The sequence below is a fragment of the Stegostoma tigrinum genome, chromosome 26, assembly GCF_030684315.1.
Source record: "Stegostoma tigrinum isolate sSteTig4 chromosome 26, sSteTig4.hap1, whole genome shotgun sequence".
Taxonomy (NCBI): domain Eukaryota; kingdom Metazoa; phylum Chordata; class Chondrichthyes; order Orectolobiformes; family Stegostomatidae; genus Stegostoma; species Stegostoma tigrinum.
Genome location: NC_081379.1, coordinates 50,873,289 through 50,891,134, shown reverse-complemented (window position 1 = coordinate 50,891,134; position 17,846 = coordinate 50,873,289). Strand labels below are relative to the sequence as shown.

Genomic DNA, 17,846 nt, shown 5'->3' with positions numbered 1-17,846 from the left:
AAGTTAATTCAGAAGTCTTATGTGGCTGTTCCTCTCTCAAACAGAAACTCGGTTTTGGGTACTGTCGAAAAGGATAGTCACTTTGAGGAAAATAGAAGAGGCAGTTAGATCTTGGGCACTGAGAATGAATCTTATTGTTAGGCAGGGTTTGACAGCATTCCAAAGAATAATTGTTAAGGGGACTCTCCTGTCAAGGGCACGGATAGGAGATTCTACATCCGAGAGTGAGAATGTAGTATGGTACTTTCCTGGTGACAGGATTGAAGATGTATCAAAATGTGTGAAGCACTTTGTTCAAAGGAAGAGTGAGAAACAGGAAGCTATTGTACACATTGGTAGGAATGATATAATTGGAGAAAGGGTTACAGCTTTACAGAGTAAGAAGTCAGGTAGAAGATTGCAAAACAGGACTTCAAAAGTAGTGATAACAAGGTGTGGAGCTGGAATAACACAGCAGGCCAAGCAGCATCAGAGGAGCATGAAGGCTGATGTTTCGGGCCTAGATCCTTTTTCAGAAAGACCCTTCTTTTCTGAAGAAGGGCCTAGGCCCGAAACGTCAGCCTTCCTGCTCCTCTGATGCTGTTTGGCCTGCTGTGTTCAACCAGCTCTACACCTTGTTTTCTCAGATTCTCCAGCATCTGCAGTTCCTACTATCACTTCAAAAGCAGTAATGTCTAGCTTACTCCTGGTGCCAAGGCAAAGAATAAAATGATAAAGGGGATAACTCAGTGGCTGAAGAGATGGTACAATGCTCAAGGATTCAGGCACTTGGATCATTCAGATCTCTTCTGAGGCAGGAAAGACCTATTCATAAATGATGGTTTCCTCTGTAGTGGAAGGGGACCAGTATCTAAGTGGGAAGACATGCTAATTTTATTAAGGGAAACATGTAAACAATTGGAGTGTGGAGTGATCCTCAGAAGTTGAGTAAATAGAAAGATAGATGAAGATGGTTTTGAATCTGAAAACAACAATGATAAAAGATGGACGAGAGCAAGTCAGAGAATGAAGTAACTGAAGAATTAAGAAGGCGTTTAGCATGTTTGCCTCCATCACTCAGATCTTTGAGCATAGGAGCTGAGAGGTTATGTTGAAGTTGTACAGGATGTTGATGAGGCCTCTCCTGGAGTACTGTGTCAACTTCTAGTTGTTATAGGCAGGATATTATTAAGCTGGAGAGGCCTCAAAAAATTTTTACCAGGATGTTGCTGGGAACAGAGGGTTTGAGTTATAAACATAGGCTGGGACTTATTTCACTGAAGCATAGGATGTTGAAGATGATCTTATAGAAGTTTATAACATCATGAGGGATATGGTTAAGGCAAATGGGAGGTATATTTTCCCTGGAGTGGGGACTTTTAAGCCAAGGTGCAGCACGGTGGCTCAGTGATTAAGCATTGCTGCCTCACAGTGCTAGGGACCTGGATTCAATTCCAGCCTCAGGCGACTCTCTGTGGAGTTTGCACAGTCTCCCCGTGCCTGCTTGGGTTTCCTTCCACAGTCCAAAGATGCGCAGGCTAAATTGCCCATATTGCTCAGAGATATTTTGGTTAGGTGGGTTAGACATGGGAAATACAGGAGTAGGGGAATGGGTCTGGGTGGGATGCTCTTTGGAGGGGTGGACTTGTTGGGTCAAATGGCCTGTTTCCACTGAAGGGATTTTATGATGATACGAAGTGGCGTATTTTTAAGGTGAGTGGAGAAAGATTTAGTAAAAGACATGGCCCAATTTTTTTACACAGTGTGGCACATGTATGGAATGAATTTCCTAAGGAAATGTTGGTTGCAGGTACAGTTACAGTGTCTAAAAGATGTTTGAATAAGTACATCAATAAGAAATGTTTGGAAGGATATGGGTCAAGTGCAGGTAGGTGGAACTCGTTTAATTAGGGATTGTGATCAGCATGGACCGGTTGGCCGATGCTGTATGATCCTGTGACTTTATCTGTCTTTGGTTTAACATGAAAGAAAAATGGTGATGGTTTTTGCAAAAATTAAATTGCATTCATATCTGTTTAAAGTGGGCTTTACAGCAGAGACAGTGAGTTAAACTGGTGTTTTTAATTAGGCAGAGCTTGCTGATAACCTTTCGATATCTTTCATCAACTTGCTCAAACATGTTTTGACACCTCTGGAGCAGGATGAGGTTGAACACAGGCCTTCTGACTTGGAGATGGGAACACTACCACTATGCCACAAGACCTCTGTAATCTGTAGGTTAGGGTTCACGCTTACTGAAATGTGCAAAGATTACCTTTCACCGGATTGAGAGTGTAGTTAGATCATATTCAAAATTCAGAAATGCAAGGTGATATATTTCGGTAGAAAGTACACAGAAACAATATAAAACAAACGACAGAAATAGTAGGAACTGCTGATGCTGGGGAATCTGAGATAACAAAGTCTGAAGCTGGATGTGTTGGCCTGCTGTGTTCATCCAGCTTCACGCCGTGTTAAAACAAACGACAGTTGTCTAACGGGTGTGCAAGAGCAGAGAGAGACCTGGGTGTATATGTGCATTAGTCATAAAACATGGCTCGACTGGTAGAGAGTCAATAGTAAATCAATGATGCATGGATTATCCTCAACTTTACTGATAGAAGCACAGTACAACAGGGCGGTTAATTTGCACCTGTATAAGACACAGTTATCTTTCAGCTGGACTAATTTTAGGAAGGATAGAACGTTAGTTTCAGGCCACTTTCAGGGAACAATGGACTTGAACCCCAAGATCCCTCTGTACATCCGTGCTATTCAGGGTCTTGCCATTAACTATATACTTTTTCCTGAACATTTAATCTCCCAAAGTACAGCATCTCTTATTTACCTGGATTAACCTCCATCTGCCATATCCTGCCCATATCAGCAACTTATCTATATCATGCTGTATCCTTTGACAAACTTTTACACTATCCACGACTCGACTGATCTTTGTATCACTACAAACTTATTAACCCATCCATCTACATGTTTATCCAAGTCATTTATGTATATCATAAACGTGGATCCATTGGGGAGAGTGCAGAAGAGCTTCATGAGTATGTTTCCAGGGATATGAAGGTGGATTGGTGAAGTGGGTTCTGTTTTCCTTGGAGAGCAGAAGACTAAGATGAGATTTGATTAATGTTTTCAAAATCACGAAAGGCCTGGACGCAGTAATCAGGAAGAAGCTGTCCCGTCTGGCGATAGGATCAACAATGAGTGGATGCAGATTTAAAGTGACTGGCAAGGAGATAAAATGTGATTGAGAAAGAACTTTCTCCTACAGCAAGTAGTGACAATTGAAAATGCACTGCCTGGAAATGTGGAGGAGATGGGTTCAATTGACACTTCCACGATGACATTCTTGTGTTTTGCCACTGGATACCAGCCTCCGTCCCACAAACAGCCTTGAAGTACCATCCTCTGTCTCTTGCCCTGAACCCAATTTTGGATCCAGCTTGCTAAGTTATCTTGAATCTCTGTTTTTATTTCTTTCAGTTTCCCACATGGGATCTTATCAAAGGCTTTACTGAAATCCAGATAAACTAAATCATTATTTTTGCCTATTTACATATTTGGTCCCCTCCTATAAAAATTCAACCGGATTTGTTATGCATGACCTCCCTCTGACAAAGCCATGTTGTTTATCTCAGGTCAAACCTTGCCTCCCTGACTCAGAATTAATTTTTTCCTTCGGAGTTATCTTCATAGGCTTCCCTACCTCAGATGTGAGACTCACTGGTCTCCAATTCCCCTATATCACCCTTCTTAAGACCATAAAACATAAGAGCAGAAATTAGGCCATTCAGCCCATCGAGTCTGCTTCACCATTCAATCATGGCTGATAAGTTCCTCAACCCAATTCTCCTCCTCCTTTCTCCCCATAACCCTTGATCCCCTTGATAATTAAGAACCTATCTATCTTGGTCTTAAATGTACTCACTGATCTGGCCTCCACAGCCTTCTGTGGCAGTGAATTCCATAGATTCACCACCCTCTGGCTGAAGAAATTTCCAATTATCTTCGTTCTTAAAGGTGTTCCCTTTACCCTAAGGCTGTGCCCTCGGATCCTAGATTCTCCTACCAATGAAAACATCTTCCCGACATGCAGTTTGTCCTGGCCATTCAGTATTTTGAAAGTTTCAATTAGATCCCCCCCTCATCCTTCTAAACTCCAATGAGTATCGTCCCAGAGTCCTCAAACATTCTTCATATGTTAAGCTTTCCGTTCCTAGGACCATTCTTGTGAACCTCCTCTGAAGCCGTTCCAGGGCCAGTGCATCCTACCTGAGATATGGGGCTCAAAACTGCACGCAATACTCCAAATGTGGCCTGACCAGTGCCTTATAAAGCCACAATAGTACATCCCTGCATTTATATTCGAGTCCTTTCAACATAAATGCCAACATTGCATTTGCCTTCCTGAGTACTGATTCAACCTGCAAGTTTACCTTGAGAGAATCCTGGACTAGAACCCCCGAGTCTCTTTGCACTTCACACTTCTGAATTTTCTCCCCATTTAGAAAATAGTCCATGCTTTTGTCCTTCTTACCAAAGTGCATGACCTCACACTTTGCCACATTGTACTCCATCTGCCACTTCTTTGCCCACTCTCCTACCCTGTCCAAATGCTTCTGCAGCCTCGCCACCTCCTCAGTATGATCTGTCTCTCCACCTATCTTTGTATCGTCTGCAAACTTAGCCAGACTGTCCACAGTTTCTTCGTCTATGTCATTAATGTGCAAAGTGGAAAGTTGTGGTCCCAGCACCGACCCTTCTGGAACACCACTTGTCCCCGGCTACCATCCTGAGAAAGACCCCTTTATCCCTACTATCTGCTTTCTGCCACACAGCTAATCTATCCATGCTAGCATCTTGCCTCTAATACCGTGGGCCCTTATCTTACTCAGCAGCCTCCTGCATGGCACTTTATCAAAGGCCTTCTTGAAGTCCAGGTAAGTAACATCCACTGGTTCTCTTTGGTCTACCCTGCTTGTTACTCTCTCAAAGAATTCTAGCAGATTTGCCAGGCATGACCTCCCCTAGATGAAACTGTGCTGACTTTGCGCTATTTTACTGCACACTTCCAAATATTCAGAAATCTCATCCTTTACAACAGACTCCAAAATCTTGCCCACAACTGCAGTTAGGCAAATTGGCCTGTAATTTTCCATCTTTTGCCTTAGTCCCTTTTCAAACAGGGCTGTCATGTTAGCGATTTTCCTGTCCTCTGAGACCCTTTCTGACTCTAGTGATTCATGAAAGATCACCACTAATGCTTCCACTATAACTTTAGCTATCTCCTTTAGAACTCTGGGGTGTAGTTCATCTGGTCCAGGTGATTTGTCTGCCTTCAGGCCAATCAGTTTTATGAGCACCTTTTCCTTGGTGATACTCAGCTCTGCCCCCTGACTCTCTTGAATTTTTGGGATATTACCCGTGTCTTCCACCATGAAGACTTATGTGAAGTAATTATTCAGTTCCTCAGCTGTTTCCTTGATCCTCATGACGTTCTTTCCAGCGTCATTTTCCAGTGGTCCAATGTCCACTTTGTCTCTCTTTTGCCCTTTATGTACCTAAAGAAACTTTTACAGTCTTCATTTATTTTACTGGCTAGCTTACCCTCATATTTAATCTCCTCCCTCCTTATTTCTTTTTTTTGTTGCCCTCAGTTGTTCTTTGTAAGCTTCCCAGTCCTCTGGTTTCCCACTGTCTTTTGCCATATTCTGTGCTTTCTCGTTTGCTTTTATGCTATCCCTGACTTCCTTAGTCAACCATGGTTGCTTCATCCTCCCTGTACCATGCTTCTTTATCCTAGGGATGAACTTTTGCTGCACCTCCTGAATTATTCCCAGAAACTCCTGCTATTGCTGTTCCACTGTCTTTCCTGCTAAGGTCCTCTTCCAGTCAATTCTGCCCAGCTCCTCCTTCATACCTCTGTAGTCACCTTTATTCAGCTGTAATACCGTTACCTCTGATTCTCCCTCTCAAATTGCAGAGTAAATTCTATCATCTTGTGATCACTGCCTCCTAAGGGTTCCTTTACCTTAAACTCCCGTGTCAAGTTTTCCTCATTGCACAACACCAAATCCAGTATTGCCTGTTCCCTTGTGGGCTCCACCATGTGCTGCTCCAAAAAGCCATCTCATAGACATTCCACAAACTCCTTTTCTTGCAATCTGCTATCAATCTGATTTCCTGTGTCCACCTGCATATTGAAATCCCCCATGATCACTGTGACTTTGCCTTTCTTAAACACCTTTTTTATCTCCTAGTGTATCTTGTGCCCCAGCTCCTGACTACTGTTTGGAGGCCTGTACACAGCCCTAGCTATCGTTTTTTTTTGACCCTTGCGGTTCATCAATTCTACCCATGCAGATTCTACACCATCTGACCCTACTTTGTTTCTTTCTATTGATTTGATTTAATTTCTCACTAAGAAGGCAACCCTACCCCTTTGGCCCACCTGCCTATCTTTTCAATAGGATGTATATCCTTGGATATTTAGTTCCCAATCCTGTTTCTTGAAAAGTAGAAATATATTTGCTGTCCACTAGTCCTCTGGCACTTCGCCTGTGGCCAAAAAGGAATTTAAATCTTGGGTTAGGGACCCTATCATTTCCTCCCTCATCTCCCACAGCAGTCTGAAATACCAGTCATTTGGAGCGAGGGATTTGTCCACTTTTAAACCTGCCAAAACTTCCAATGCCTCCTCACTCTCGATACTGAACTGCTCAAGAACCTCACAGTCCATCATCATCTTGAATTCGATACCTACATCCTCTTTGTCCCGAGTTAAGACATGTGAAGTATTCATTTGTCACTCTACCAATGTCTTTCGGCTGCACAACAGATTTTCTCCCTTGGTCCCTGTTGGGCCTTACTCTCATTGGTTACTCTGTTCCTTTTGGTCTACTTGCAGGATATCCTGTGATTCTCCTTATTTTATCTGCTAGCTTGTTGTTCATTTGCCCCTCTTTGCTCTGCTTTTTTCTTTCTTAATATTCCCCTAGTACTTTAAATGCTCCACCAAGGCCTCTATTGATTTGCTACCTTTCTGGCTGTTACACATCTCTCTTTTTTTTCTTTTTAACTGATCCTGAATAGTCCCAGATATCAAAGATTTTCTAGGCTTGTTGCTCCTACATCTCACCCTAAAGAGAACATGTTGCTCCTGTACTCTGCCCAGTACCTTTTTTGAACACCTCCCACTGTTCTGTCCTAGATTTACCCTCAAATAGCTGTTTGCAGTCCTCCATGGACAGTTTTGACTTCATTTTAATAAAAACTGCCTTGCCCCAATCCAAAATCCTTTTTCTTTTGCAGAACATCCTTTTCCTTTAACACAAGAAACTTAAACCGTATGGTGCTGTGCTCGCTATTAGTAAGAGGCTGCCCCACTCTCCTTCAAACTCCTGTCTGGCTTCATTCCCCAGAGCTAGGTTCAGCACTGCAGCATTTATTGTAGGACCGCAGACATGTTCATATAAAAAGGTCTCCTGAACACCATTCAAGAAACCCGTATCCTCTAAACTCTTTATACCATGATTATCCCAATATATGTTGGGGTAGTTGAATTTGCCTAATGTAATCACCTTATTATAATTTTTGCACACCTTAGTGAATTGTCTACATATTGCTTCTGTATTGCCTGCTGACTTTTTGGGAGCCCATAAAACACACCCAGCTTTGTGACTGCCCCTTTTTTTAATTCTTGAGCTTTACCACAAAGCCTCATTTGACAACTCTTCGGTATTGTTAGGCTGAAAGTACCTAATGGGATCTTTAAAATGATCAAAACGATTACAAGAAGACACATGCATTTCAATACGTAGCTAATTTAATAGCTTAATCTGCTTAAGATTCACTCATTAGTTTGTATAAATATTAAGCTACTTCATATCTATACAGACTAGTGAGTCCCACTGCCTTGTCTTCATGCCAGGGATTTTGAATAGCTGGCATTTAGAGTTCTCCCTAAGATTCTGTGTCACTGGTCTAATGCGATAGGGAAAGTCCATGGCCCTGGACCCATGAACACATTCTGATGTTGAAAGTCCAATGATTAGGACTGTTCTGGTTACGTAGAATATAGAACATAGAACGTGGAACAATACAGTGCCGACCTGTGAACTAATCTTAACCCCTCCCCCTACAATGTCCCAGCATTATCCATATGCTTATCCAAGGACTGTTTAAATGCCCCTAATGTGGCTGAGTTAACTACATTGGCAGGCAGGGTGTTCCAGCCCTTACCACTCTCTGAGTAAAGAACCTGCTTCTGACATCTGTCTTAAATCTATCACCCCTCAATTTGTAGCTATGCCCCCTTGTACAAGCTGAAGTCATCATCCTCAGAAAAAGACTCTCACTGTCCACCCTATCTAATCCTCTGATCATCTTGTATGTCTCTATTAAATCCCCTCTTAGCCTCCTTCTCTCCAATGAGAACAGACCCAAGTCCCTCAGCCTTTCTTCATAGGGCCTGCGGTCCAGACCAGGCAACATCCTAGTAAATCTCCTCTGCACCTTTTCCAATGCTTCCACATCCTTCCTGTAATGGCGCAACCAGAACTGCACGCAGTATTCCAAGTGAGGCCGTACTAGCGTTTTGTACAGTTGCAGCATGACATCACGGCCCCGGAATTCAATCCCTCTACCAATGAAACCTAACACACTGTGAGCCTTAACAGCACCATCAACCTGGGTGGCAACTTTCAGGGATCTATGTACATGGACACCAAGATCCCTCTGCACATCCACACTACCAAGAATCTTTCCATTGACCCGGTATTCTGCCTTCCTATTATTCCTCCCAAAGTGAATCACCTCACATCTATCTGTATTAAACTCCATTTGCCACCTTTCAGCCCAATTCTGCAGTTTATCCAAGTCTCCCTGCAACCTGCCACACTGCCCACCACTCCACCGACTTTAGTGTCATCTGCAAACTTACTAACCCATCCACCTATGCCTGTGTCCAAGTCATTTATAAAAATGACAAACAGCATTTCGTAATACTTTAAGCACTTTTCCAAACACTCCAGGTGGCTCTGTGCCAACGACGTAAAAGAATGTCTCCTACAAATAATCCAAGTTATACACTTATCGCTGGCTAAAACAGTTCTGTTTATTGCAGCAGCCTATTTTCATATATTTTCCCACTTTGCTTCACTTGCTCATTGTCATATCGAAATATCATTTTTAACTCCAACACTGTATCTTCTAAGATAAGGTTGAGTGAGTGGATGAAAATCTGCGAGATGGAAAAGTGTGAAGTTGTTCACTTTGGCTGGAATAATTAATAATAATTAAAAAGCAGAGAACAACTGCAGATGTAACGTGACTTAGGTGTTATGATATGTCACAACAAGTTAGTATGAATGTTCAGCAAATAAGTTAGGAAAGGTAATAGAAAGCTATCCTTTATTACAAGAGGAATTGGACATAAAGGTAAACATGTTATGCTTAAGCGGCTTGACTTAGTCTTTTGACCGGTTGGATTGGCTGAACTTGTTCTCGCTGGAGTTGAGAAGAGTGGGAGGTGATTTAATGTAGTGTGTAAGATCTTCAGTGGTCATGATATTAGAAGGATCTTTCCTATTGTGAATGTATCCAGAACTAGGAGTATTGTTTGAAAATTAGCGTTGTCCTTTTGGGACAGAGCTGAGGAGAATTATCTTTTACTGAGCATTGTGCACCTTTGGAACTCTCTGCCTTGGTTGGCAGCAGAGGTGGGACCATTAAATATTTTACAAAGGCAGAGAAAGACATTCCTGTTAAGCAAGGGAATCTAGGCTTATTAGGGATCGATGGGAATATAGAATCCAAACAAAAAGATTACCCATGATCTATTGAATGACTGACCAGACTCAAAGGGCAGCAAGTAGTTGGGCTGTGTCTTCCCATCTGTGAGTCATTTAAAATTTTGTACAGAAAAATACATTTGACCTCAAGCCTATCAGGTGGTAGTTAGCATGCAATGTCCTTGATCCCCTGAAGGGAAAAGAGATAATTGATCTTGTTGAATTGCTCCCTGAGGTTTCAGCCAAAGTTATTTAGTAGAATGCCTCATCACCAGAACTTACAAATAAGTACCAAGATATAGGTGGTTTGGTGGTGAGAAAGGCACTCCTCATCAGGTCATTTACCTATTTTTAGACTCTCTGTGCCACTGTACACTGCCACTGAGACAGCTGCGGTGTTGAAGAGACTGTCACACATCTCCTTCCAGAAAAGTGCCTTTGCTGAGAAGGACTGGAGATGAATCCACTGGTTTCTGTCAAGTTCATCCTGAGCACCTCTGTGAAACAGAAGCATATTCGACGGGTTGTTCACAGGGACGCACACCAGAAGAAACATCAACTACACCTTGAAGATTATTACCTCGGTGAAAGGTGCAGTTGGATCTGCCTGAAACTTGATGACCTTCCAGTGCAAAGAGTTGTTCTCAACCAAGTATTGCGCATATGCCCATTCCAAGATCCAGCTCTTCATACTGAGGGGTGTTCTAAAGCTTGCGACAGCCACCACCAATAAGCAGTGGGGAAAAGTTGCTAGAAAGGAGCTGGTAACTTGCAGAACTCCACTGTATGCTTGTCATTGAACTTAGCAAGGATTGCAATTGGTTTGAGGCATACAAGAATCCATTGAGCTTAATGGAGAAAAGTTACAACTTATTGTATTTTCTATAAAGTCCAATTTGAAATATATTGGAGTGTACTTTTAGATATTTTACGAATGAAATATATTTTTTGTAATAGTTATAATGGGAGACATCAGTCAGAATAAGCATCAACTGGATATTGTCAGAAACACTTGACTCTTTTTATTTATAAGTTTCTGATCACCCATTCTGGCTTCCTAGATATGTCTTCAGATCTTCCAGGCTGTGCCCAAAAGTATTGGAGCCATTGTATGGAGGGGAGAGTGTGGAAAAGAAGCTCTGCAAAGGATTGTTGGATTTCTGTTCCAAGCCATTGTGAGCCAGGTGAGTCAACCGCCAAGGTTACGATGTGTTTGCAGATACATCCCAGCTCTGCATTCAGAAGACTGGGGGCCATTTTGATCACTCTGGTTTGGAGTCTAGCTTTTGGTTTGTACATAGTGATAGGATTCAGTTGATAAAAGAGATTTGAGGCATATTTTCCTTCAGAGGTGTCAGTGGATGAGAGAGACAAATGCCCCTGCCCTTCCAAAACCGTGAGAAGGTAGAAGGAGGCAGAATCTGGTGTCAAGATTGGGAAGGGCAGAGTGATACTGGGGAGCAGGGCAGAACTAATTGTTTGACAGTCTGTGATACTGTCCTGGTCATGTCCACTTCTGGTACTGAACCCTAACCTGGTAAAATAATGTAGAGAAAGCACTGAGATGCAGTCAAGCTTTGAGTTTTAAAGCAGGAGGAGAAGGAAATGTCAGCTGCCAGTTTCCATCTTACAGGGAAGTTGGCGAGAGAGGAATAAATCTTCATATCAGTGCAGGTGACACAGGAAAAAGGGGATGTATATAAAGCAGGTTCTGGAATCTAGGTGGAACGTACAGAGGATCATTGAGCATTGACAAAATTAAGGGGAGAAGGAAAGTTGCATGAAGGAGGATAACAAAGTGTGGAGCTGGATGAACACAGCAGGCCAAGCAGCATCTCTGGAGCACTAAAGCTGACGTTTTGGGCCTAGACCCTTCATCAGAGAGGAGTTGGTTGGAAGAACTTTCCGTTACTTCCTGTTAGGAACGGCAACCTGATTTGGGCAGATGTAGCCTTTATAGAGAATGAGTCAAAAGGGATATGGTGGCCTTGACAAAGAAGGAAATAGCCTACGGTATGAGCTTTTGAGAAATCGGTTCCGCATGGATCAGAAGATTGAGTGAAGCCAAGTGCCAAGTGGCACGATTGAGGGACATGCTGGAGGCGTGATTGGTTGCGATAGTGGAATAATACAGGTTGTCTGTATTCCTCGTTATGTTGTTTGCTGTTGCAGAGTTCACACACAGACAGCCGACTTCTGGCCAGTACAACACTGGCGAAGCTGGTTAACAGCAACCCTCAGCCCCAGGTCAGGGCAGTGGCAGCCCTCCATGCTTTACAACTGACACAAGGAGGTTAGTAACCATTCCAGTTCTTCTCTCAGTGAAACCCAATGAGGATGATGCTTGACTAATCTTGCTTCTTCATTTCTGCAGTTCTTTTACCTTGATTTTTCAGTCTTGGCTCCTTATACTTTGGGCTCATTTTCAGTTACACTAGTGACTTTGTGTGAAAAAGTATAATAACCTTGGAAGGCAAAATGGATCAACACTTGTAGGAAGGAAGATTGCAGAGTTATGCAGAGAAAGTGCATAAGACCATAATAAGTAGGAACAAGAGTAGGCCGGTCAGCCTCTTGAACCTGCTCCACCAATCGTTGCACATGGCTTATCAAATATTCTTACATCCACTTTCCTGCCCTTTCCCATAATTCTTGATTCTGTCAAGAATCTGTTCAGCCTTAAATGTAGGTCAAAAATCACACAACACCAGGTTGTAGTCTGACAGGTTTATTTGAAAACACATAGCTTGCACAGTTCTGCCCCTTCCTCAGCCATGGCGTGAGAGAGAGGGTGTAAGACATAGAATTTTTAAGCAGAAAGGGAACTAAAACTGGCCCCCTGTTGTTGAATCTTTAATCAGTTAGAAAGGAGACTGATTGAAATGCAAAATCTAGATTCCTTTCGAGACATTGCCCTGAGATGATTTAAAGGTTTTATCAATTTATACAAGGCGTGATATCTCAGATTAGACATGCATTTTAGGTGTCAGGTCTTGCTTAGAATCTGTCTATGCTTTAAACTGGGGTCAGGTTTTTTGAGCAAAACAGAATGTATCTGCGACTACACAAACATCTTAGATGTAATAATTTGTGTGTGTGCGTGTGGAGAAAGAGGGAGAATTTGTGGTGTGTGTGACTCGACCACTGTTGTCTACCTCCTAATGCAGGCAGGGATGCCCCGAGGCATGGTGTTCTGGCGAAACCATGCAGACGCTATGACAAGGGATGAATGGGCACCATGCAATGATCACTGGACAGGGGTGCTCCCTCCCAGTGGGGGATCATTTCAGGGGGCCAAGGATGTTCACCCTCCGATTTTCGGGCAAGTGTCCTCCAAGGTGGACTTTGAGATACACAGTGACGCAAAATTGCTGACTAGACGCTGATAGCCAAGTTGCATAGCCATGAGGATGGCCTCAATTGTGATCTCAGGTGCATGTGGTATTACAGGTGACCCCACCACGCTATATACTCTCATGCGCGTGTGTGGGCATACACAGATATGCACACATTTGCACACTCACAGGCCCTCTCTCTTTCTCACACTCATACCTACACACACACCCTCCCTCACACTATTACTCTCTCTAGCACACATACGCACATTCACTCACTGTTTCTCACACACATGGACAGCACACGTGTACACACACACAGACATTCACACGCATGACTTATTTCATCCAAGATGTTTGTGTAGCTACGAATACAATTCTGTTTTGCTCAAAAAAAAACCTGACCCCAGTTTGAAATGTAGACAGATTCCAGGCAAGATCTGACACCTGCAATGCAATGTCTAATCTGAGATGTCACCTCTTGTATACATTGTTAAAACCTCTAATTATCTCGGGACAGTGCTCAGCGATTTTTGCGTCATTGTGTCCACCTTGGAGGACATTTACCCGAAAATCAGAGTTGTGTGATTTTTGACCTCGTCCACCGCAGTCCAACACTGGTATCTCCACATCACATGTTTAAGCATGCACAAGAATTCTGACTCCGCAGCCCTCTATGGCAGGGAGTTCCAAAGACACACAGCCCTCTGAGAGAAGAAATTCCTTCTCATCTCAGTCTTAAATTGGCATGCCTTTATTCTGAGACTGTGCTCTCTGGTCTTAGAGTCTCCCACAAGTCATAGAGTTATGCAGCACGGAAACAGACCCCTTGGTCTGACTTATCTGCACTGACCAGACATCTTAATTTGACCTAGACCCATTCACCAGCGAATGGCCTTAACCTTCCAGACCTCCTCTTCATATACTCATCAAGATGTCTTTTAAATGTTGTTGTAATAACAGCGTCCACCCCCTCCTCTGGCACCTCATTCAATACATGCACCACCCTCTAGCTAAAATGTTACCCATCAGGTCCTTTTTATATCTTTCTCCTCTCACCTTAGTATGCACTCCAGTTTTGGACTCCACTGGCCTAGGAAAATACCTTGGTTATTCACCCTATCTATGCCCCGCATTATTTTGTAAACCTCTATGTAGTCATCCCTCAGATTCCGACATTCTGGGAGGAGAGAAGTCCCAGCCTATTCAATTTCCCAATAATTCAAACCCTCCAATCCTGACAACATCTTAGTAAATCTTTTCTGCACCCTCTCAAGCTTGACAACATCCTTCATATAGCAGGGAGACCAGAATTGACCACAGTTTTCTAAAAGAATTCAAAATAGCCTGTGTGAAGGGACAGTGTATGACTGATTGTGGGGTGTTATCATGTCAACAAAAGACGATAGGGAAGTTAAAAATTGGTTGGGGGAATGTCACAAACGATGTGGGAGAGTTTGACTGTTTGGGTGCGACGGAAGTCATTGGTAGGCTGGGCAGTTATCGATAGGATGAGCAGGGGTAGTATTACTGATTCTGTGACGGAGTGTGATTGATGTAGTTTGGTTGTGGTGTTTGTGGGGTGATTGGTGGGATGAGCGAGTGTTATTGATTTGCTGCTGGTCATTCCCAGCTCTCTGCCCTTGCCTATAATCTGGTCTGTTGTTTGCTTTCCCAGAGATTGATTGCTTGATTCTCGGAGAGCTGAAGGTCACATTCCTGGCAAAGCGAACTGATGGTTTGGGAAACTTGCTGATGAGTCGGGGCCTCGTGAGCTGCAATCACAATGAGATGCTGGTCTGCCAACTGCCAGGCTTCCAAAGTGGGGTATAGTAGAAAGATTTCCATTGTTTCATACGTGATAATTTCTGACATGGGTTATGATGGAGTAGGAATAAATGTTTGGCACAGATGCGTTGGACCGGTCTTTTTCTGTGTTGGAAAGCTGCGTGTGTATAGAACATCCTATAAAAGGGTGAGCAGTGTATGAAGTATTCTCAAAGTGACCTCACCGATGTCCTGTACAGCCGCAACAAACCTTGGCTGAATGAAGACTGAAGGAGGTCAGAAGCACTACCAGACATATCTAAAAATAAGGTGAAAACCTTGTGAAGCTACAGTACAGGAACATAGGACGGCACGGTGCTTCAGTGGTTAGCATTGCTGTCTCACAGCGCCAGGAACTTGGGTTCGATTCCACCCTTGGGCAACTCTGTGTGGAGTTTGGACATTATCCCCGTGTCCGCATGGGTTTCCTCTGGGTACTCCGGTTTCTTCCCACAGTCCAAAGATGTGCAGGCTAGGTGGACTGGCCATGCTAAATTGCCCATGTGTCCAGGAAGTGCAGGTTAGGTGGATTGGCCATGGGAAATGCAGTGTGGGTGTGGGTGGGTTGCTCTTTGGATGGTGTGTGAGAATTCAATGGGCCGAATGGCCTGCTTCTGCCCTGTATGGATTCTATGATAGTTGCATGCTAAGCTGTGGAAGCTGCAAGTTAGAAAATTTCAAGGGTGGTGGTTATATTCTGTCTTGTTGGAGATATCTGTTGCTTGGTGCTTCCACTTCTGAAGCCTGAGGCAAAACCTTGTCCAGGTTTTGTGGCTTATAAACTCAGACTGTCTGAGGATCTGAGGAGTCTTAAATGGTAAAGACCATTGTACAGTCATTAGCAAATATTCCCACTTCTGAATTTAGGATAGAGGGAAGGTCACTGAAGCAGCTGAAGATGCTTGGGCCTAGGACACTATCCTGAAGAACTGTAGGTTTGTACTGAGGTTGGTATGATTCACCTCCAACAATTACAACCACCTGTGTCTAGGTATGACTCCAACCAGTGGAAAGATTTTCTCTTATTCCCTTTAATTCCATATTTGCTAAGAGTTGCCATAGTCTATAAAACCTGCCTTCATGTTAAAGATAGCCACTGTCACCACCCCTGGAGTTCAGCACATGTTTTACGCAAGTTTGGAACAAGACTGTGATGAGGTCAGGAGCCAAATGAACCTGGAGGAAACGGAGCCTTATAGAGCATCCATCCATGTGTCCATCATTTTGCTCATGATTTAGATTAGACTGATTAGTTGGATTGGATTTGTCCTGCTGTTTGTGGACAGACTACACTGAGTTAATTTTCCACATTGTCAGGTAGATGTCACTGTCATAGCTATACTACAGCATCTTGGCTTATGTGCTGCCAGATCTGGAGCACATTTCTTCAGTGCTATTTCCAGAATGTTGTCAGGGCCCCGAGCCTTTATAGAATCCATTCCCTTCTGATGGTTGTTGATGTGATATGGAATGAATTGAAATTGCTGAATAGTGACATTTGTGATGCTGTCAACCTGAGGAGGAGGTGGCTGAGATGGATCATTCACTCAGCATTCCTGGCTGAGGCTGAACGCAATGCTTCAGTTTTGCCATTTGCATTGACATTGATCTCAGTGATGGAGATATTTGTAGATTCTCCACCTCCTATTAGTTCTTTAATTGTCCATGTCTATGCACAATTCCAAGTGACAGGACTGCAAAGCTTTGATCTGATCCACTGTGCGGAGTCTTTCAGCCCTGGTCAATGTTGTATGTTTGGACATTCAGACATCATTTGATAGGTGCCACATGGCAAGTTGGTTAGCAAATTAGAAATGTTTGGAATTCATGTGTCCTTGGCAGCATGGATGAGAAGCTGACTAAAAGTTAGAAAGTGGAGGATGTTTACATGTACATGGGCATTTCTTGGTTTGGTGACAGGTTGAAAATGGTGTTCCCCAGTGTTTGTTGTTTTTTCTGATTTATATAGAGGTGTTTGAAGGCAAAAATCTAAATTTGTGGATGATACTGAGATATGAAGATCGCTGAATTGCGAGAATGACCATTAGTGACTTCAGAGAGACAAAATTTGAAGTAATTCATTTTGTTGAGAGAAACACAAGCTTAATGTTTCAACTTTGAGTTGTGTAGAGGAACAGAGGAACCTCAAAGTTCACATGCATGATTATCTGAAGGTGGCCAGGCAAGTTGAAACGGTTGTTAAGAAGACTTAAGGGATCCTTAGGTTTATAAGTAGAGTATAAAAGAAGGGAACTGATGCTACACCGATACAAATCATTGGTCTGACCACATTTGGAGCATTGTGTTCAGTTCTGGGCACCTTTAGAAAGGATGTTTAAAGTCTAATGAGAGTTCAAAGGAGATTTACTAGAATGGTACCAAAGAATGAGGTGTCTCAAATTATGAGGGGCATGGATAGCACGAGTGCACATAGTCTTTTTTCTCAGGGATGGGGAATTGAAAACTTAGAGAGTATAGGTTTAAGGAGAGAGGGGAAAGATTTAAAAAGGACCTGAGGGGGCAACTTCTTCACGCAGAGAGTGCGTAAATGGAATGGGCTGTCAGCGAAAGTGGTTGAGGCGAGTACAGTAGCAACATTTTAAAAAAAAATTTAGAAAGGTACATGGATGGGAAGGATTTAGAGGGATATGGACCAAATGTGGGCAGTTGGAATGAGCTGAGTGGTCACTCTGGTCAGCATGGACCAGTTTGGGCTGAAGGGCCTGTTTCCATGCTGTATTACTCTCTGACTCAATGAATGAGGGATTTTAGACAGAATGAAGAATTAGAGAAACTGGGATTATCCTGCTTGGAGCAGATTTTATTGAGGTGATCGGAATTATGAACCAGTTTGTTGGGGTTAAAAAGGATATTCCGTTTTCACTTGTTGGTACAG

General features: G+C 43.0%; 1 protein-coding gene across 1 annotated transcript in view; it reads left to right on the top strand.

The window, feature by feature from the left end:
• si:ch211-225b11.4 (thyroid adenoma-associated protein homolog) overlaps window positions 1–17,846 on the top strand; it is a 248,624-nt gene that overhangs the window by 35,602 nt on the left and 195,176 nt on the right. Inside the window, exons 6-8 of the mRNA XM_048556638.1 lie at window positions 10,850–10,972; window positions 11,961–12,081; window positions 14,802–14,950. Of these exons, the coding sequence (XP_048412595.1) occupies window positions 10,850–10,972; window positions 11,961–12,081; window positions 14,802–14,950 (393 nt within the window). The remainder of the gene's footprint in view (window positions 1–10,849; window positions 10,973–11,960; window positions 12,082–14,801; window positions 14,951–17,846) is intronic.